Source organism: Pristiophorus japonicus, chromosome X, assembly GCF_044704955.1.
Source record: "Pristiophorus japonicus isolate sPriJap1 chromosome X, sPriJap1.hap1, whole genome shotgun sequence".
Lineage (NCBI taxonomy): Eukaryota > Metazoa > Chordata > Chondrichthyes > Pristiophoridae > Pristiophorus > Pristiophorus japonicus.
Window position 1 is genome coordinate 40,397,719 of NC_092010.1, and position 22,656 is coordinate 40,420,374.

The window sequence follows — 22,656 nt, forward strand, 5'->3', positions numbered from 1 at the left end:
AACCGTGGCTAACAAGGGAAATTAAGGATAGTGTTAAATCCAAGGTAGAGGTATATAAATTGGCCAGAAAAAGCAGCAAACCTGAGGACTGGGAGAAATTTATAATTCAGCAGAGGAGGACAAAGGGTTTAATTAGGAGGGGGAAAATAGAGTATGAGAGGAAGCTTGCCGGGAACATAAAAACTGACTGCAAAAGCTTCTATAGATATGTGAAGAGAAAAAGATTAGTAAAGACAAATGTAGGTCCCTTGCAGTCAGATTCGGGTGAATTTATAATGGGGAACAAAGAAATGGCGGACCAATTGAACAAATACTTTGGTTCTGTCTTCACAAAGGAAGACACAAATAACCTTCCGGATGTACTAGGGGACCGAGGGTCTAGTGAGAAGGAGGAACTGAAGGGTATCCTTATTAGGCGGGAAATTGTGTTAGGGAAATTGATGGGATTGAAGGCCGATAAATCCCCGGGGCCTGATAGTCTGCATCCCAGAGTACTTAAGGAAGTGCCCCCAGAAATAATGAATGCATTGGTAATCATTTTCCAACAGTCTATCGACTCTGGATCAGTTCCTGTGGACTGGAGGGTAGCTAATGTAACACCACTTTTTAAAAAAGGAGGGAGAGAGAAAATGGGTAATTATAGACCGGTTAGCCTGATATCAGTAGTGGGGAAAATGTTGGAATCAATTATTAAAGATGAAATAGCAGCACATTGGAAAGCAGTGACAGGATCGGACCAAGTCAGCATGGATTTATGAAAGGGAAATCATGCATGACAAATCTTCTAGAATTTTTTGAGGATGTAACTAGTAGAGTGGACAAGGAAGAAACAGTGGATGTGGTGTATTTGGACTTTCAAAAGGCTTTTGACAAGGTCCCACACAAGAGATTGGTGTACAAAATTAAATCACATGGTATTGGGGGTAATGTACTGACGTGGATAGAGAACTGGTTGGCAGACAGGAAGCAGAGAGTCGGGATAAACGGGTCCTTTTCAGAATGGCAGGCAGTGACTAGTGGGGTGCTGCAGGGCTCCGTGCTGGGACCCCAGCTATTTACAATATACATCAATGATTTAGATGAATGAATTGAGTGTAATATCTCCAAGTTTGCAGATGACACTAAGCTGGGTGGTGGTGTAAGCTGTGAGGAGAATTCTAAGAGGCTGCAGGGTGACTTGGACAGGTTAGGTGAGTGGGCAAATGCATGGCAGATGCAGTATAATGTGGATAAATGTGAGATTATCCACTTTGCTGGCAAAAACACCAAGGCAGAATATTATCTGAATGGTGGCAGATTAGGAAAAGGGGAGGTGCAACAAGACCTGGGTGTCATGGTACATCAGTCATTGAAAGTTGGCATGCAGGTACAGCAGGCGGTGAAGAAGGCAAATGGTATGTTGGCCTTCATAGCGAGAGGGTTTGAGTATAGGAGCAGGGAGGTCTTACTGCAGTTGTACAGGGCCTTGGTGAGGCCACACCTGGAATATTGTGTTCAGTTTTGGTCTCCTAATCTGAGGAAGGACATTCTTGCTATTGAGGGAGTGCAGTGAAGGTTCACCAGACTGATTCCCGGGATGAGGGACTGACATATGAAGAAAGACTGGATCAACTGGGCTTATATTCACTGGAGTTCAGAAGAATGAGAGGGGATCTCATTCATAAAATTCTGACGGGATTGGACAGGTTAGATGCGGGAAGAATGTTCCCGGTGTTGGGGAAGTCCAGAACCAGGGGTCACAGTCTAAGGGTAAGAGGTAAGCCATTTAGGACCGAGATGAGGAGAAACTTCTTCACTCAGAGAATTGTGAACCTGTGGAATTCTCTACCACAGAAAGTTGTTGAGGCCAATTCACTAAATATATTCAAAAGGAAGTTAGATGTGGCCCTTACGGCTAAAGGGATCAGGGGGTATGGAGAGAAAGCAGGAATGGGGTACTGAGGGAATGATCAGCCATGATCATATTGAATGGTGGTGCAGGCTCGAAGGGCCGAATGGCCTACTCCTGCACCTATGTTTCTGTGACTGTTACTAACCCTTGTCGTTCTCTGTGCGTTGCAGGGAAATGGCCCCCGGCGGCAGAGTGTGGCCCAGACGGAAGCTGCCCCGGCCCGCCCACGCCCTGTAAGATGTTCGCCGGGAATGGCTCGAGGGCGACGCCCGGCGCACGGGAGCCCGCCAATCTGGAGGCCTGCTACTACTACCAGTACGTGGCCAGCGACGGCAGGCTGGTGCGCATCGCCGAGGGCGACCGCTTCGTGCTGCTGCACAAAGCCAACCGCGACTGGTGGCAGGTCAGGCGGGAGGGCCAGCCCAAAAAGACCAAGCCCATCTACGTGCCCGCCGCCTACGTAGTCGAATTGCCGGGAGTGTCGGCCGCCGCCAAGAGGGCCAGCCTGCCCACCAAGCTCGGCCGCTCCAAGTTCGAGTTTTCAGGTAATCATAACAACAACTTGCATTGATGTAACGCCTTGAGCAACAACAACAACTTGTATTTATATCGCGCCTTTCACGTAGGAGAGCGTCCCAAGATGGTTCACGGCAGTGTTGCAAGACAGTGTCCAAGGCCTTTGCAAGGTCACCAAACATAAATTTGACCCCGAGCCACAGAAGGAGAAATTCGGGAAAGGTGACCACAAGCTGGGTCAAAGAGCGGAGGTTTTAAGGAGCGTCTTGAAGGAGGAGAGAGAGGCGGAGAGGTTTAGGGAGGGAGTTCCAGAGCTTGGGGCCCAGGCAACAGAAGGCACGGCCACCGATGGTGGAGCGATTATAATCAGGGATGGTCAGGAGGGCAGAATTAGAGGAGCGCAGATATCTCGGGGGGGTTGTGGGGCTGAGAAAGATTACAGAGATAGGGAGGGGTGTAGGGGCTGGAGGTTACAGAGATAGGGAGGGGTGTAGGGGCTGGAGGAGGTTACAGAGATAGGGAGGGGTGTAGAGGCTGGAGGAGGTTACAGAGATAGGGAGGGGTGTAGGGGCTGGAGGGGTTACAGAGATAGGGAGGGGTGTAGGGGCTGGAGGGGGTTACAGAGATAGGGAGGGGTGTCGGGGGCTGGAGGGCGTTAAGGAGATAGGGAGGGGTATAGGGGCTTAAGGAGGTTACAGAGATAGGGAGGGGTGTAGGGGGCTGGAGGAGGTTAGAGAGATAGGGAGGGGTATAGGGGCTGGAGGGGGTTACAGAGATAGGGAGGGGTATAGGGGCTGGAGGAGGTTACAGAGATAGGGAGGGGTGTAGAGGCTGGAGGAGGTTACAGAGATAGGGAGGGGTGTAGGGGGCTGGAGGAGGTTACAGAGATAGGGAGGGGTATAGGGGCTGGAGGAGGTTACAGAGATAGGGAGGGGTGTAGGGGCTGGAGGAGGTTACAGAGATAGGGAGGGGTATAGGGGCTGGAGGAGGTTACAGAGATAGGGAGGGGTGTAGGGGCTGGAGGCGGGTACAGAGATAGGGAGGGGTGTAGGGGCTGGAGGAGGTTACAGAGATAGGGAGGGGTGTAGGGGGCTGGAGGAGGTTACAGAGATAGGGAGGGGTATATGGGCTGGAGGAGGTTACAGAGATAGGGAGGGGTGTAGGGGCTGGAGGCGGGTACAGAGATAGGGAGGGGTGTAGGGGCTGGAGGAGGTTACAGAGATAGTGAGGGGTGTAGGGGCTGGAGGAGGTTACAGAGATAGTGAGGGGTGTAGGGGCTGGAGGAGGTTACAGAGATAGGGAGGGGTGTAGGGGGCTGGAGGAGGTTACAGAGATAGGGAGGGGTGTAGGGGCTGGAGGAGGTTACAGAGATAGGGAGGGGTGTAGGGGGCTGGAGGAGGTTACAGAGATAGGGAGGGGTGTAGCGGGCCATGAATGGATTTGTAAACAAGGATGAGAATTTTGAAATTGAGGCATTGCTTAACCGGGAGCCAATGTCGGTCAGCGAGCACAGGGGGTGATGGGTGAGCGGGACTTGGTGTGAGTTAGGACACGGGGCAGCGAGCACAGGGGGCGATGGGTGAGTGGGACTCGGTGCGAGTTAGGACACGGGGGCAGTGAGCACAGGGGGTGATGGGTGAGTGGGACTGGGTGTGAGTTAGGACACGGGGTCAGCGAGCACAGGGGGTGATGGGTGAGCGGGACTCGGTGCGAGTTAGGACACGGGGCAGCGAGCACAGGGGGCGATGGGTGAGTGGGACTTGGTGTGAGTTAGGACACGGGGCAGCGAGCACAGGGGGCGATGGGTGAGTGGGACTGGGTGCGAGTTAGGACACGGGGACAGCCGAGTTTTGGATCACCTCTAGTTTACGTCGGGTAGAATGTGGGAGGCCGGCCAGGAGTGCGTTGGAATAGTCAAGTCTGGAGGTAACAAAAGGCACGGATGAGGGTTTCAGCAGCGGATGAGCTGAGGCAGGGGGCGGAAACGGGCGATGTTACGGAGGGTGGAAACAGGCGGGTTTAGTTATGCTGCGGTATATGTGGCCGGAAGCTCATTTCAGGGTCAGATATGACGCCCGGGTTGTGAACAGTCTGGTTCAGCCTCAGACAGGAGTTGGGGAGAGGGAGGGAGTCAATGGTGAGGGAACGCAGTTTGTGGCGGGGACCAAATACAATGGCTTCCCAATATTCAATTGGTATGAAAAAGAAAGAGCGGACATTGCATTTATGTAACGTCTTTTGCCAACTCTGGACATCCCAAAGTGCTTCACGGCCAAGGGAGTACTTTTCTTTTAAGGTGCAGTCAGTGTTACATAGAAACATAGAAAATAGCTGCAGGAGTAGGCCATTCGGCCCTTCGAGCCTGCACCACCATTCAATATGATCATGGCTGATCATGCAACTTCAGGATCCCATTCCTGCTTTCTCTCCATACCCCCTTGATCCCTTCAGCCGTAAGGGCCACATCTAACTCTCTTTTGAATATATCCAACGAACTGACCTCAACAACTTTCTGTGGTAGAGAATTCCACAGGTTCACAATTCTCTGGGTGAAGAAGTTTCTCCTCATCTCGGTCCTAAATGGCTTACCCCTTATCCTTCGACTGTGACCCCTGGTTCTGGACTTCCCCAACATCGGGAACATTCTACCTTCATCTAACCTGTCCAGTCCCATCAGAATTTTATATGTTTCTATGAAATCCCCTCTCATTCTTCTAAATTCCAGTGAATATAATCCCAGTTGACCCAGTCTTTCTTGATATGTCAGTCCTGCCATCCTGGGAATCAGTCTGGTGAACCTTTGCTGCACTCCCTCAATAGCAAGAATGTACTTCCTCAGATTAGGAGACCAAAACTATTCGGCTAAGTGAGTGGGCAAAAATTTGGCAGATGGAGTATAATGTTGGAAAGTGTGAGGTCATGCACTTTGGCAGAAAAAAATCAAAGAGCAAGTTATTACTTAAATGGAGAAAGATTGCAAAGTGCCGCAGTACAGCGGGACCTGGGGGTACTTGTACATGAAACACAAAAGGTTAGCATGCAGGTACAGCAAGTGATCAGGAAGGCTAATGGTATCTTGGCCTTTATTGCAAAGGGGATGGAGTATAAAAGCAGGGAAATCTTGCTACAGTTATACAGGGTATTGGTGAGGCCACACCTGGAGTACTGCGTGCAGTTTTGGTCTCCGTATTTAAGGAAGGATATACTTGCTTTGGAGGCAGTTCAGAGAAGGTTCACTCGGTTGATTCCGGAGATGAGGGGGTTGACTTATGAGGAAAGGTTGAGTAGGTTGGGCCTCTACTCATTGGAGTTCAGAAGAATGAGAGGTGATCTTATCGAAATGTATAAGATTATGAGGGGGCTCGACAAGGTGGATGCAGAGAGGATGTTCCCACTGATGGGGGAGACTAGAACTAGGGGGCATGGTCTTAGAATAAGGGGCCGCCCATTTAAAACTGAGATGAGGAGGAATTTCTTCTCTCAGAGGGTTGTAAATCTGTGGAATTCTCTGCCCCAGAGAGCTGTGGAGGCTGGGACATTGAATATATTTAAGGCGGAGATAGACAGATTTTTGAGTGATAAGGGAGTGAAGGATTATGGGGAGCGGGCGGGGAAGTGGAGCTGAGTCCATGATCGGATCAGTCATGGTCGTATTAAATGGAGGAGCAGGCTCGAGAGGCCCAATGGCCGACTCCTGCTCCTATTTCTTATGTTCTTGTGTTCACAGCTAATGGAGTTCTTTTCTTTTGAAATGTAGCCACTGTTGTTGGAAACACACAATTTGCGCACAGCAAGCTCCCACAAACAGCAATGAGCTAAATGACCCAGATCATCGAAAGCTTGAGGGATAATTATCGGCCCCAGGACTACACCAGCTCTTCTTTGAAACACTGGCAGTAGATTCATTTATGCCCACGCGAAAGGACAAACGGGGCGTTACTTTAATGTCTCATCCGAAAGATGGTCCCTCCGACAGTGCGGCACTCCCTCAGTACCGCCCCTCCGACAGTGCGGGGCTCCCTCAGTACCGATCCTCCGACAGTGCGGGGCTCCCTCAGTACTGCCCCTCCGACAGTGCGGCACTCCCTCAGTACCGCCCCTCCGACAGTGCGGCACTCCCTCAGTACCGCCCCTCCGACAGTGCGGGGCTCCCTCAGTAGCGATCCTCCGACAGTGCGGGGCTCCCTCAGTACTGCCCCTCCGACAGTGCATTGCGGCGCTCCCCCAGTACCGCCCCTCCGACAGTGCGGGGCTCCCTCAGTACCGCCCCTCCGACAGCGCAGTATAACGCTCCCTCAGTACCTCCCCTCCGACAGTGCGGTGCTCCCACTGTACTGCCCCTCCGACAGTGCGGCACTCCCTCAGTACCGTCCCTCCGACAGTGCGGCGCTCCCTCAGTACTGCCCCTCCGACAGTGCGGTGCTCCCACTGTACTGCCCCTCCGACAGTGCGGTGCTCCCTCAGTACCGTCCCTCCGACAGTGCGGCGCTCCCTCAGTACTGCCCCTCCGACAGTGCGGGGCTCCCTCAGTACCGCCCCTCCGACAGTGCGGTGCTCCCTCAGTACTGCCCCTCCGACAGTGCGGCGCTCCCTCAGTACCGCCCCTCCGACAGTGCGGCGCTCCCTCAGTACCGCCCCTCCGACAGTGCGGCGCTCCCTCAGTACTGCCCCTCCGACAGTGCGGCACTCCCTCAGTACTGCCCCTCCGACAGTGCGGCGCTCCCTCAGTACTATCCCTCCGACAGTACGGCGCTCCCTCAGTACTGCCCCTCCGACAGTACGGCGCTCCCTCAGTACTGCCCCTCCGACAGTACGGCGCTCCCTCAGTACCGCCCCTTTGAGAGCGCAGTGCGGGGCTCCCTCAGTACCCTCCGAGAAAGACCATTTAACTTGGGATCTTCCCAACACCTGCAGTTCTTGACGTGCGATCAATTTTCTCTCCAGGCGCTTGGCCAAGTCCGGGTGGAAGCGACGGGCTGCGGTACACGACCAGCTCCCTCGGCGAAGGTTCAATGGTCAGACACGGCCTCGGCGAGGGAGTCCGCGGGCGGATGTCCCCCCAGACCGCCGGTCAGAGCGAGTCCGGCCGGGCCAGGAACGCACGCTTCCTCCACCTCCCACCCAACCCCTACGAGGCGTTGGGGAGCAACGTGTCTGCGATGGTGAACTCGTGGCCTCCGAGAAACCAGCTCCAACTCCGAGGGAAGACAAATGGTGCCATGGTAAGCGAGGGGGGTGTCGGGAGGGGGGCGGGGGGCGTCTGGTGGTCCTTCAAGCATCAAGTTAAAAGAAAGAAAGACTTGCATTTATATAGCGCCTTTCATGACCACCGGACGTCTCAAAGCGCTTTACAGCCAATGAAGTACTTTTGGAGTGTGGTCACTGTTGTAATGTGGGAAACGCCAATTAGCGCACAGCAAGCTCCCACACACAGCGATGTGATAATGACCCAGATCATCTGTTTTAGTGATGTTGGTCGAGGGATAAATATTGGCCCCAGGACCCCGGGGAGAACTCCCCCTGCTCTTCTTCCAAATAGTGGCCCCGGGATCTTTTACATCCACCCGAGAGGGCAGACGGGGCCTCGGTTTAATGTCTCATCCGAAAGACGCCGCCCCTCTGACAGTGCGGTGCTCCCTCAGTACTGCCCCTCCGACAGTGCAGTGTTCCCTCAGTACTGCCCCTCCGACAGTGCGGCGCTCCCTCAGTACTGCCCCTCTGACAGTGCGGTGCTCCCTCAGTACTGCCCCTCCGACAGTGCGGCGCTCCCTCAGTACTGCCCCTCCGACAGTGCGGCGCTCCCTCAGTACTGCCCCTCCGACAGTGCGGCGCTCCCTCAGTACTGCCCCTCCGACAGTGCGGCGCTCCCTCAGTACTGCCCCTCCGACAGTGCGGCGCTCCCTCAGTACTGCCCCTCCGACAGTGCGGCGCTCCCTCAGTACTGTCTCTCCGACAGTGCGGTGCTCCCTCAGTACTGCCCCTCCGACAGTGCGGCGCTCCCTCAGTACCGCCCCTCCGACACTCCCTCAGTACTGCCCCTCCGACAGTGCGGCGCTCCCTCAGTACCGCCCCTCCGACAGTGCGGCGCTCCCTCAGTACCGCCCCTCCGACAGTGCGGCGCTCCCTCAGTACTGCCCCTCCAACAGTACGGTGATCCCTCAGTACCGCCCCTCCGACAGCGCGGCGCTCCCTCAGTACTGCCCCTCCGACAGTGCAGTAAGGCACTCCCTCAGTACCGCCCCTCCGACAGTGCAGCACTCCCTCAGTACTGCCCCTCCGACAGTGCGGCGCTCCCTCAGTACTGCCCCTCCGACAGTGCAGTACGGCACTCCCTCAGTACCGCCCCTCCGACAGTGCAGTAAGGCACTCCCTCAGTACCGCCCCTCCGACAGTGCAGTGCGGCGCTCCCTCAGTACCGCCCCTCCGACAGTGCAGTGCGGCACTCCCTCAGTACCGCCCCTCCGACAGTGCAGTGCGGCACTCCCTCAGTACCGCCCCTCCGACAGTGCAGTAAGGCACTCCCTCAGTACCGCCCCTCCGACAGTGCAGTAAGGCACTCCCTCAGTACTGCCCCTCCGACAGTGCAGTAAGGCACTCCCTCAGTACTGCCCCTCCGACAGTGCAGCACTCCCTCAGTACTGCCTCTCCGACAGTGCAGCACTCCCTCAGTACCGCCCCTCCGACAGTGCAGTAAGGCACTCCCTCAGTACTGCCCCTCCGACAGTGCTCACAGATTTGTACAGCTGTTACCCATGTTGCGGTCTGGAGGAGGCGAAGGTCCCCAATGGATGTAGGGCCGGATAAAGGGCCCGATGGACCTGGAGCAAACTGTTCCAAATGGGCCGACAGTTCTGTTTGCTCACCGTCATCACATCACGTATATGGTTCTGATTCTGAGTGCGAAAACACAGGCCAGTATATTCTTCAACGAAAACGTACATTCTGCTTCAAGTAGGTATATATTCTGCAAAAGCAAAATACTGCGGATGCTGGAATCTGAAATAAAACCAGAGAATGCTGCAAATAGTCAGCGGGTCAGGCAGCATCTGTGGAGAGAGAAACAGAGTTCACGTTTCGGGTCGACAACCCTTCGTTAGAACTGGCAAATGTTCGAAAAGAACAAATTGTGCATGAAACACAAAAGGTTAGTACGCAGGTACAGCAAGTGATCAGGAAGGCCAATGGTATCTTGGTCTTTATTGTAAAGAGGATGGAGTATAAAAGCAGGGAAGTCTTGCTACAGTTATACAGGGTATTGGTGAGGCCACACCTGGAGTACTGCGTGCAGTTTTGGTTTCCATATTTACGAAAGGATACACTTGCTTTGGAGGCAGTTCAGAGAAGGTTCACTCGGTTGATTCTGGGGATGAGAGGGTTGACTTATGAGGAAAGGTTGAGTAGGTTGGGCCTCTACTTATTGGAGTTCAGAAGAATGAGAGGTGATCTTATCGAAACGTATAAGATTATGAGGGGGCTCGACAAGGTGGATGCAGAGAGGATGTTTCCACTGATGGGGGAGACTAGAACTAGGGGGCATGGTCTTAGAATAAGGGGCCGCCCATTTAAAACTGAGATGAGGAGGAATTTCTTCTCTCAGAGGGTTGGAAATCTGTGGAATTCTCTGCCCCAGAGAGCTGTGGAGGCTGGGACATTGAATATATTTAAGGTGGAGATAGACAGATTTTTGAGCGATAAGGGAGTGAAGGGTTATGGGGAGCGGGCGGGGAAGTGGAGCTGAGTCCATGATCGGATCAGCCATGATCGTATTAAATGGCGGAGCAGGCTCGAGGGGCCGAATGGCCGACTCCTCCTATTTCTCATGTTCTTATGTCCATTCTTAAGGAGCACTGAGAGGGGAAAGGGAGGAAGACTTCTCTGCTTTTATACTCTATCCCCCTGTGCAATAAAGGCCACCATTCCATTTGCCTTCCTGATTACTTGCTGAATAGAGTGCGCTCTACGCGGGAGTCCTCCCGTTATTTATTGGGGACTTGGCCTGGAGGGTGGTGCACGGGGCAGTCCCCTGCAATCGGTTTTTAAGTCAGTTCACGGACTCCCGGGCCGCCGAGTAGAGCGCTTGCTTTGGGAGTCTCGTGTCTGGGGGAACCATGCGGACAATGTGGCCCTGCCCAGCGGAGCTGGTCGAGTGTGGTCAGTGCTTCGATGCTGGGGATGTTGGCCTGGTCGAGGACGCTGACGTTGGTGCGTCTGTCCTCCCAGGGGATTTGCAGGATCTTGCGGAGACAGCATTGGTGGGGTTTTACTGACGGGTAGCATGCCGTGGGATGGAGTTGAGGACACTCGAGTCAAAGGCAGTGTCTCGATTGAGATCTTCGAAGAGGAGGCTCCCAAAGCAAGCGCTCTACTTGGAACTCCTTCACGGGCAAACGAGCCAAAGGTGGGCAGAGGAAACGTTACAAGGGACCACCCTCAAAGCCTCCCTGATAAAGTGCAACATCCCCACCGACACCTGGGAGTCCCTGGCCCAAAGACCAGTCCGCCCTAAGTGGAGGGAGTGCATCTGGGAGGGCGCTGAGCACCTCGAGTCTCGTCGCCGAGAGCGTGCAGAAACCAAGCGCAGGCAGCGGAAGGAGCGTGCGGCAAACCAGTCCCACCCTCCCCTTCCCTCAACGTCTATCTGTCCCACCCTCCCCTTCCCTCAACGTCTATCTGTCCCACCTGTGACAGGGACTGTGGTTCCTGTATTGGACTGTTCAGCCACCTAAGGACTCGTGTTTAGAGTGGAAGCAAGTCTTCCTCGATTCCGAGGGACTGCGTATGATGATGATGTTTGCTTTTACATCTCGTTGCTTTAAACGGCAGATGGGAGTATAATGTGGGAAAATAATTATTATAATAACTTTTATTTATATAGCATCTTTAACGTAGTAAAATATCCCAGGACGCTTCACAGCGGTGTTACAGACAAACAGATAAATTTGACACCGTGCCACAGAAGAAGTTAAGACAGATGATCAAAAGCTCGGTTAAAGAGGTCGGTTTTAAGGAGTGTCTTAAAGGAGGAAAGAGAGGCGGAGAGGTTTAGGGAGGGAGTTCCAGAGCTTGGGGCCCAGGCAACAGAAGGCACGGCCACCGATGGTGGAGCGATTACAATGAGAAAGTGTGAGGTTATCCACTTTGGTAGGAAAAATAAAAAAGTAAGTTATTATTTAAATGGAGAAAGATTGCAAAGTGCCGCAGTACAGCGGGACCTGGGGGTTACTTGTGCATGAAACACAAAAGGATAGTATGCAGGTACAGCAAGTGATCAGGAAGGCCAATGGTATCTTGGCCTTTATTGCAAAGGGGATGGAGTATAAAAACAGGGAAGTCTTGCTCCAGTTATACAGGGTATTGGTGAGGCCACACCTGGAGTACTGCGTGCAGTTTTGGTTTCCGTATTTAAGGAAGGATATACTTGCTTTGCAGGCAGTTCAGAGAAGGTTCACTCGGTTGACTCCGGAGATGAGGGGGTTTGACTTATGAGGAACGGTTGAGCAGGTTGGGCCTCTACTCATTGGAGTTCAGAAGAATGAGAGATGATCTTGTCGAAATGTATAAGATTCTGAGGGGGCTCGACAGGGTAGATAGAAACTTAGAAACATAGAAATTTACAGCGCAGAAGGAGGCCATTCCGGCCCATCGTGTCCCCACCGGCCGACACAGAGCCACACGGCCCTCGGTCAGCAGCCCTGAAGGTTACACAAACCCACGAACAATGACGGAAAGGCAAAGAGCACCCAGCCCAACCAGTCCGCCTCACACAACTGTGACACCCCTTATACTGAAACATTCTACACTCCACCCCAACTGGAAGCCATGTGATCTCCTGGGAGAGGCAAAAACCAGATGTAGAGAGGATGTTTCCCCTTGTGGGGGAATCTAGAACTAGGGGGCATGGTCTCAGAATAAGGGGCCGCCCATTTTAAACTGAGATGAGGAGGAATTTCTTCTCTCAGAGGGTTGTAAATCTGTGGAATTCTCTGCCCCAGAGAGATGTGGAGGCTGGGTCATTGAATATATTTAAGGTGGAGATAGACAGATTTTTGAGCGATAAGGGAGTGAAGGGTTATGGGGAGCGGGCGGGGAAGTGGAGCTGAGTCTATGATCGGATCAGACATGATGGTATTAAATGGCGGAGCAGGCTCGAGGGGCCGAATGGCTGACTCCTGCTCCTATTCCTGATGATCTTATGTATTGCACACTTTAGGGCAGGCTCTGAAATTGTTGTACTCGATGTTGAGTCCAGAAGGCTGTAAAGTGCCTAAAGGAAAAATGAGGTGCTGTTTCTCGAGCTTGCGTTGAGCTTCATTGGAACAGTGCAGGAGAACCGAGGTCAGAGTGGGAATGCAGTGGAGAATGAAAGTGACAGGAGACTGGAAGTTCAAGGTCACACTTGCGGACTGAACGGAGATGCTCCGCAAAGCGGTCACCCCAATCTATGCTTGTTCTCCCCAATGTAGAGGAGACCACACCGTGAGCAGTGAATACAGTATACTACATTGAAAGAAGTACAAGTAAATCGCTGTTTCACCTGGAAGGGGCCCTGGATAGTGGGAAGGGAGGGGGTAAAAGGGCGGGTGTTGTATTACCTTTGGAGTCCATTACACTCCAGAACATCTCACCGGCTGCCATTGTCGCCGCTCCGGGGCGAAAAAAACAAAGCGCAGAGGACCGAAAAATCCAGCCCCACGCATACTCAGTTGCAGTAATGCATTGTCAGAAATTTATTGAGACTGCTCACTTCACGAAACCAGCATCGAATCAGAGAACGGTGACCGCACAGGGGGATCCCATTCGGCCCGTCAAGCCCGTGCCGGCTCTCTGCAGGAGCACCTCCGCCAGTCCCACTCCCCCCCGCCCTTTCCCCGTAGCCCGGCAAATCTTTATCCTTCAGCTACTTATCCAACTCCCCTTTTGAAAGCCGCGATTGAGTCTGCCTCCCCCGCCCTCTCGGGCAGCGAGTTCCAGATCCTAACCACTCGCTGCGAGAAAACGTTGTTCCTCGTGTCGCCTTTGGTTCTTCTGACAATCGCCTTCAATCTGTGTCCCTCTGGTTCTCGACCCTTCCACCAGTGGGAACAGTTTCGAATGCCGTCTTTCGGATGAGACGTTAAACCGAGGCCCCGTCTGCCCTCTCGGGTGGATGTAAAAGATCCCATGGCCCACTATTTGGAAGAAGAGCAAAGGGAGTTCTCCCCGGTGTCCTGGGGCCAATATTTATCCCTCGACCAACATCACTAAAACAGATGATCTGGGTCATTATCACATTGCTGTGTGTGGGAGCTTGCTGTGCGCAAATTGGCGTTTCCCACATTACAACAGTGACTACACTCCAAAAGTACTTCATTGGCTGTGAGGCACTTTGAGACGTCCAGTGGTTGTGAAAGGCGCTATATAAATGCAAGTCTGTCTTTCTTTCTCTCTTTCTCTCTTTCGCTGTCTCTCTCGCTCGCTCTTTCTCTTTGACTCTCTGTCTCTCTTCGCTCCCCCCTCTCGATATCTCTCTCTCTCTCGTTCCTTCCTTCCTTCCCTCTCTTCCCTCTCTCCCTCCCTCCCTCCCTCCCTTACCTCTCTCCCGCCCTCTCTCCCTCCCTTCCTTCCCTCTCTCCCTCCCTTCCCTCCCTTCTCTCTCTCCCTCCCTCTCTCCCTCTCGCTCTCTCTCCCTCCATCTTCCTCCCTCCCTCCCTCCCTCTCTCCCTCTTGCTCTCTCTCTCTCCATCTTCCTCCCTCCCTCCTTTCCCTCTCTCCCTCCCTTCCCTCTCTCCCTCTCTCTCTCCCTCTCGCTCTCCCTCCCTTACCTCTCTCCCTCCCTCTCTCCCTCTCGCTCTCTCTCTCTCCATCTTCCTCCTTCCCTCTCTCCCTCCCTCTCTCCCTCTCTCTCTCCCTCCCTCTCTCCCTCTCTCTCTCCCTCTCGCTCTCTCTCTCTCCATCTTCCTCCCTCCCTTCCTTCCTTCTCTCCCTCCCTTCCCTCCCTCTCTCCCTCACTCCCTCCCTCTCTCCCTCCCTCCCTTCCCTCTCCCCCTCCCTCCCGCCCTCTCGCTCTCTCTCTCTCCATCTTCCTCCCTCCCTCCCTCCCTTCCCTTCCTCCCTCTCTCCCTCTTTCTCTCTCTTTTTCTTTCATACAACCTGTCCTAATGTTTTCACGTCGGCCTTGGCTCAGTGAGCAACACTCTCGCCTCCTGAGCCAGAAGGTTGAGTGCTCAAACCTCCCCCTCCCCCTCCCCCCCCCCCCCGGGAACGGGACACCAATAGTCCAATCGCGTACAGCAGCTGCCTATCCTCCCTGCAACCATTTGGGGAGGGGAGGGGCAGTGTGAAGAATGAAAGAAGGTGGGAGTAAGAAAGAGAGAAACATTTGGGGTTAAACGAAAGTTCCCTTCCCTCCCTGGCCCCTCCCGCTCCCACACCCGGATCTGGAAAACATTACAACTCGTGCAGCAAACACGAACAGGAGCTGGAAATGTTCAAACTCACCTCAAACCCTACTCGAGCAAACAGGAAGCCAACAGGAAGTACCAAGCTGTCACCAATCCCTGACACAACCGGCCCCACCGATTTGCTGCATAGAACCAAAATAAGTTTACAGCACGGTCGGATGCCATTTCAGCCCACCGTGTCTGTACCTGCCGGCCAAGAGCTACCCAGCCTAATCCCACTTTCCAGCTCTCGGTCCGTAGCCCTGCAGGTTACGGCACTTCAAGTGCACATCCAAATGTGGTGAGGGTTTCTGCCTCTACCACCCTTTCAGGCCGTGAGTTCCACCCCAGACCCCCACCACCCTCTGGGTGAAAACATTTCCCCTCAAATCCCCTCTAAACCTCCCGCCAAATACTTTCAATCTGTGCCCCCTGGTTGTTGAGCCCTCTGCCAAGGGAAACAGGTCCTTCCTATCCACTCTATCCAGGCCCCTCATCATTTTATACACCTCAATCAGGTCTCCCCTCAGCCTCCTCTGTTCCAAAGAAAACAGACCCAGCCTATCCAATCTTTCCTCATCACTAAAATTCTCCAGTCCCAGGCAACATCCTGGTAAATCTCCTCTGTACCCTCTCCAGTGCAACATCCTGGTAAATCTCCTCTGCATCCTCTCCAGTGCAACATCCTGGTAAATCTCCTCTGTACCCTCTCCAGTGCAACATCCTGGTAAATCTCCTCTGCATCCTCTCCAGTGCAACATCCTGGTAAATCTCCTCTGTACCCTCTCCAGTGCAACATCCTGGTAAATCTCCTCTGCATCCTCTCCAGTGCAACATCCTGGTAAATCTCCTCTGTACCCTCTCCAGTGCAACATCCTGATAAATCTCCTCTGTACCCTCTCCAGTGCAACATCCTGGTAAATCTCCTCTCTACCCTCTCCAGTGCAATCACCTCCTTCCTGTAATGTGGTGACCAGAACTGCACGCAGTCATCACAGACAGTCCCTCAGAATCGAGGAAGGCTTGCTCTAAAAATGAGTTCTTAGGTGGCTGATCAGCCCAATACGGGAACCACAGTCCCTGTCACAGGTGGGACAGATAGACGTTGAGGGAAGGGGAGGGTGGGACAGGTTTGCCGCACGCTCCTTCCGCTGCCTGCGCTTGGTTTCTGCACGCTCTCGGCGACGAGACTCGAGGTGCTCAGCACCCTCCCGGATGCACTTCCTCCACTTAGGGCGGACTGGTCTTTGGGCCAGGGACTCCCAGGTGTCGGTGGGGATGTTGCACTTTATCAGGGAGGCTTTGAGGGTGGTCCCTGTAACGTTTCCTCTGCCCACTTTTAACTCGCTTGCCGTGTTTAGGGTGTTTGTTGTTCATTCTATTCTGATTCGGACCTTACAATGGGAAAAGACAACACATGACACAACATTTCAGGCTTAACCTAGTGTCAGTTTTATTACACGACAAAAAAACAACTAAAACTACAGGAATAGACTGCTGAGAAAAATTGATTGAAGACATACAATCACCATTCCTGGCTGTAGCTAGTGTAGGTTCGTGGTCATTGGTTCCATGACCTGCTGCTTCTTCTTCTGTCCATTCTCTGCAGTGCCTGTTCCCGTTCCTGTCTTTCTGCCTCTCTGTCCTTTGTTTTCTTGTGTTTCTGTGTTCGTATATTTATATCCATAGTATGAATACATTTACCGCTGGGCTGGGGTCTGAGTAATGCATCTGAATCGATGCGGTGATTTGTTTAACTGGCTGTGGTGATGAGTTTGAATGGCAACTAATTTGCACACGGAGTCGACAGTGCAAAAGATAACTCCTCATCCTTAATGCCCTTTTATCCAAAAATATGCATTTCGTAGGCTCCTTTGTAGTCCTGGTTTCTTGCAGACTTGTCGTCTCTGGGGTGAAATGTTTTACCCTCTATGGCCAATCAACTCCGGGGCACTTCGGATAGACAGTATCAATCTCTTTGTCTATATGCATAACCAAGTTTAATCCTTGACCAACAGAGATTGTTCTTAATGGGTGATGATTCACTTGCCTCACGCTGGCGCCTTTCCCCCCCCCCCGCCAGGTCATCCAAAGGTTTTTATTTTAAAACAGTTTGTCCGTGGCCTCTTCCTGTGCCTTGTTCCAAGAAAAATATGTGTACCCTTACACTCCTTTTAATGAACATAAGAACATAAGAAATAGGAGCAGGAGTCGGCCATTCGGCCCCTCGAGCCTGCTCCGCCATTTAATACGACCATGGCTGATCCGATCATGGACTCAGCTCCACTTCCCCGCCCGCTCCCCGTAACCCTTCACTCCCTTATCGCTCAAACATCTCTCTATCTCCGCCTTAATGGAGCATGAGAACACCAACAGCAGGTTGGGGCCATGGAAGGAGCGGTGAGCGGCGGCCATAGGCAAGCGTACGACGGCAAGGTACAGCGCGAGCTGGTACAGGAGGGTGACGGCAGCGAAGAGGGACGTCACCAAGGTCCAGGTCGGTGATTGGAGCGTGGGCAGGTACAGCAGGAGCGGCGAGGTCGGGGCGAAGGAGCAGCGAGAGATTGTAGAAGGACGTGATCGGGGCCCAGGAGAGGCGAGAGTTCGGGGGCCCAGGAGAGGCGAGGGCCCAGGGGCAGCACGGACCAGCCCACACTGTGCGATATGTGCGCGCACTGGGTCCGTGCAGCAGAGCAGGTCTCCAGTCGTCCTGGTTAACCCTTGCCCCTGGACCAAGACCTCGCTCTGTCAAGCCCCGTGTGGTGGCTGGTGTGCAACGGTCACCCCACGTTAAAACAATCCACCCACAGGCATCTTCCACCCTTCAGGATGTAGTTCGGGATCTGGAATATTAGCTCCTTCATTGAAACACCTGTGAACTCATCCCTTTTTTGGCATGGAAGCAAGTCATCCTCGCTTCGAGGGATCGACAAAGTGCTTCGATGCTGGGGATGTTGGGCCTGGTCGAGGACGCTAACGTTGGTGCGTCTGTCCTCCCGGGGGATTTGCAGGATCTTGCGGAGACAGCGTTGGTGGTATTTCTCCAGCGACTTGAGGTGTCTACTGTACATGGTCCATGTCTCTGAGCCATACAGGAGGGCGGGTATCACTACAGCCCTGTAGACAATGAGCTCGGTGGTGGATTTGAGGGGCCTGGTCTTCGAACACTCTCTTCCTCAGGTGACCGAAGGCTGCACTGGCGCACTGGAGGCGGTGTTGGATCTCGTCGCCAATGTCTGCCCTTGTTGATAAGAGGCTCCCGAGGTATGGGAAATGGTCCACGTTGTCCAGGGCCACGCCGTGGATCTTGATGACTGGGGGGCAGTGCTGAGCGGCGAGGACAGGCTGGTGGAGGACCTTGGTCTTACGGATTGTTTAGAGTAAGGCCCATGCTTTTGTACGCCTCAGTGAAGATGTTGACTGTGACTTGGAGTTCAGTCTATGAATGTGTGCAGACGCAGGCGTCGTCCGGGTATTGTAGCTCGACGACTGAGGTTGGGGCGAAGGTTGAACAGCTTCCCACTGGTTCTGTAGTTTAGTTCCACTCCAGCGGGGAGCTTGTTGATTGTGAGGTGGAGCATGGCAGTGAGGAATATTGGGAAGAGGGTTGGGACAATGACACAGCCCTGTTTGACCCCGGTCCAGACGTGGATTGGGTCTGTGGTGGATCCATTGGTCAGGATCACGGCCTGACTGTCATCGTGGAGCAGGCAGAGGATGGTGATAAACTTTTGGGGGCATCCGAAACGGAGGAGGACGCTCCGTAGACCCTCGCGGTTAACAGTGTCAAAGGCCTTTGTAAGATCGAAGGCCATGTACAAGGATTGTTGCTCATACCTCATCGTGGATGACCGTGATGAAACTGACTGGGGTTTTATTGAGTCTTGTGAACATCACGTAATTGGTTAAGCCCCTCTCAATGCAACAGCTCTACAAACCTGTGAGTATAGTCACCGGTGTATACATAACACCCGTCGCTCTGCAATCTTTTCTCCTTCAGGTACTTATCCAATTCTCCTTTTGAAAGCCGCGATTGAGTCTGCCTCCCCTACCCTCTCGGGCAGCGCGTTCCAGATCCTAACCACTCGCTGCGTAAAACAAGTTTATCCAACGTGTCGCCTTTGGTTCTTCTGCCAATCGCCTTAAATCTGCGTCCTCTGGTTCCCGGCCCGTCCGCCAATGGGAACAGTTTCTCTCTCTCTACTCTGTCCAGATGCCTCGTGGTTTTGAACACCTCGATCAAATCTGAGACGCCTCGAGTCTACACTGTCTCTTCCCCCCCTCTGCCCCTTACAACCCCCAGTGCTGTGTCTCAGTGAGCAGCACACTCGCCTCTGAGTCAGAAGGTTGTGGGTTCAAGTCCTACTCGGGTCTTTAGATGCTCCGATAACGACTCCACGAGGCAATGTATGGCACTTGAACTGTAGTGACCTTAGTCCATTTAATATAACTCCAGAGCGAGGATCACACATGGTGGCCTGCCTTTTATACTAGGCCTGACACACCTGTACAGGTAACCTACAAGTCTCCCACTGCAGTGCCCTCTGGTGGCACATCATATGTAATAGTACATGCAGTAAACATGTCTGGATACATGACACCAGGGGCTTAAGCACAAATATCTCGGCTGACACTCCCAGTGCTGCACTGTCGCAGGGGCAGTACTGAGGGAGTGCTGCACTGTCGCAGGGGCAGTACTGAGGGAGCGCGCACTGTTGGAGGGGCAGTACTGAGGGAGCGCCGCACTGTCGCAGGGGCAGTACTGAGGGAGCGCGCACTGTTGGAGGGGCAGTACTGAGGGAGCGCCGCACTGTCGGAGGGGCAGTACTGAGGGAGCGCCGCACTGTCGGAGGGGCAGTACTGAGGGAGCGCCGCACTGTCGGAGGGGCAGTACTGAGGGAGCGCCGCACTGTCGGAGGGGCAGTACTGAGGGAGCGCCGCACTGTCGGAGGGGCAGTACTGAGGGAGCGCCGCACTGTCGGAGGGGCAGTACTGAGGGAGCCCCGCACTGTCGGTTGAGATGTTAAACCGAGGCCCCATCTGCTCTCTCAGCTGGACGTAAAAGATCCCAGGGCTAATATTTCGAAGAAGAGAGGGGGTAGTGTCCTGGGGCCAATATTCATCCATTATTGAACATCACAAAAAAAACAGATTATCTGGGTCATTATCACAATGCAGTTTGTGGGAGCTTGCTGTGCGCAAACTGGCTGCCATAGTAGGAATCGCAGGATAGCTCAGATGAGTACGTGGCTTGAGAAGTGTTGCAGGAGGGAGGGATTTAAATTCCTGGGGCATTGGACTGGTTCTGGGGGAGGTGGGACCAGTACAAACTGGACGGTCTGCACCTGGGCAGGACCGGAACCAAGGTCCTAGGGGGAGTGTTTGCTAGTGCTGTTGGGGAGGGCTTAAACTAATATGGCAGGGGGGATGGGAACCAATGCAGGGAGACAGAGAGAAGTAGAATGGGGGCAGAAGTAAAAGATAGAAAGAAGAAAAGTAAAAGTGGTGGGCAGAGAAACCCAAGGCAAAAAGCAAAAAGGGGCCACATTACAGCAAAATTCTAAAGGGGCAAAGTGTGTTAAAAAGACAAGCCTGAAGGCTCTGTGCCTCAATGCGAGGAGTATTCGGAATAAGGTGGACAAATTAACTGCGCAGATAGCAGTTAACGGATACGATGTGATTGGCATCACGGAGACATGGCTCCAGGGTGACCAAGGCTGGGAACTCAACATCCAGGGGTATTCAACATTTAGGAAGGATAGACAGAAAGGAAAAGGAGGTGGGGTGGCATTGCTGGCTAAAGAGGAAATTAATGCAATAGTAAGGAAGGACATTAGCTTGGATGATGTGGAATCGGTATGGGTGGAGCTGGGGAATACCAAAGGGCAGAAAACGCTGGTGGGAGTTGTGTACAGACCACCAAACAGTAGTAGTGAGGTTGGGAACAGCATCAAACAAGAAATAAGGGATGTGTGCAATAAAGGTACAGCAGTTATCATGGGCGACTTTAATCTACATATTGACTGGGCTAGCCAAACTGGTAGCAATACGGTGGAGGAGGATTTCCTGGAGTGTATTAGGGATGGTTTTCTGGACCAATATGTCAAGGAACCAACTAGAGGACTGGCCATCGTAGACTGGGTAATTAGCAATCTTGTTGTGCGAGGCCCCTTGGGGAAGAGTGACCATAATATGGTAGAATTCTTTATTAAGATGGAGAGTGACACAGTTAATTCAGAGACTAGGGTCCTGAACTTAAGGAAAGGTAACTTCGAGGGTATGAGACGTAAATTGGCTAGAATAGGCTGGCAAATGATACTTAAAAGGTTGATGGTGGATAGGCAATGGCAAACATTTAAAGATCACATGGATGAACTTCAGCAATTGTACATCCCTGTCTGGAGTAAAAATAAAACGGGGAAGATGGCTCAACCGTGGCTAACAAGGGAAATTAAGGACAGTGTTAAATCCAAGGAAGAGGCATATAAATTGTCCAGAAAAAGCAGCAAACCTGAGGACTGGGAGAAATTTAGAATTCAGCAGAGGAGGACAAAGGGTTTAATTAGGAGGGGGAAAATAGAGTATGAGAGGAAGCTTGCTGGGAACATAAAAACTGACTGCAAAAGCTTCCATAGCTATGTGAAAAGAAAAAGATTAGTGAAAACAAACGTAGGTCCCTTGCAGTCAGATTCGGGTGAATTTATAATGGGGAACAAAGAAATGGCAGACCAATTGAACAAGTACTTTGGTTCTGTCTTCACGAAGGAAGACACAAATAACCTTCCGGAAATACTAGGGGACTGTAAGGGGTGGTTTTCAGAGGGTCAGCTTTCCCTTCTGACCTTATATGAATGGTTCCGAATCGCTCCCACACCCTTGGTTCTAGACACTGGAATTATGAAGGGACTGTGACAGACTTGGACAGACAATCGGTTTCAAGATAGGAAGCAGGCATGGCTTTATTGTGTTTAAAAAGAAGTAAAAGGCACACCTTTAATAACACACACACAGACCAATACACACTGAGGGGTACAACACATTGAATAAAATGTCAAATTACAGCCTGTGGGGAAAAGAATGCAGCTTAAACTCTAAATGGGGTAAAGAGGAGAATGCAGATACATTTACACAAGTTATCCCAGCCTCCCCCCTCCCAATTCCCCTGACTAACTAAGTTATAGCTCTGAGGGTTCAGGGGCCATGCTCACCAATCCCTTTAGACAATTGCCGGTGGATCACGGTTTTGGGGTTCGCTGCACTTGGCCTTCTAGGCGAGCCGTACCCCGGACGGAGGAGAGGACTTCGGACTGCGTAGTCTTCGGTTGGGGTGAGTCCGTTGATGCAGCAAGTTGCATTTTGGATGTGTGGGGTAACTACCCACTTTCTTTGGTTAGGAATAGTTTTAGTTAGTCCCTTTTGGTAATTTCTCCCCCGTTGGGCCGTTCAGAAGTAGATTGTAGAGTGGAAATAAATGTTGATTCTTCGGTTTTTGCTGAGTTGGTTTCGGCTGGTCGTTTCGCTGGTTGTGGTGGCCCGGGTTTGTCAATTTGATTGCTGACAACCTTCCGTTTTGTGGGCCTCGTGCTCAGTCGGTCCTTGACGATTTCTTGTAGGTTCCTTCACGACTCCATTTCTTCACTCCCCAGCTCCGGCTGCTTATATGTCTGTCTGTGTTTCCTCCAAGTCTGTGTTCTGCTAGCATTCTGAGTTCTGCTACTCCTGTGTTCTGCTCGTTTCTGTGTTCTGCTAGTCTTTCCTTGTAAAACTGGGGGATAGATATATCCCCCAAAAAAAGGCTCCGTTATCTCCCATCAAATCTCTTGGGCTCGG

General features: G+C 52.6%; 1 protein-coding gene across 2 annotated transcripts in view; it reads left to right on the top strand.

Annotated features, from left to right (window-relative positions):
• arhgap9 (Rho GTPase activating protein 9) overlaps positions 1–22,656 on the top strand; it is a 135,924-nt gene that overhangs the window by 6,452 nt on the left and 106,816 nt on the right. For both annotated transcript variants that reach the window (XM_070869746.1, XM_070869747.1), the window contains exons 2-3: positions 2,062–2,436; positions 7,352–7,629. In XM_070869746.1, coding sequence (XP_070725847.1) covers positions 2,130–2,436; positions 7,352–7,629 — 585 coding nt within the window. In that variant the 5' untranslated portion in view covers positions 2,062–2,129. The remainder of the gene's footprint in view (positions 1–2,061; positions 2,437–7,351; positions 7,630–22,656) is intronic.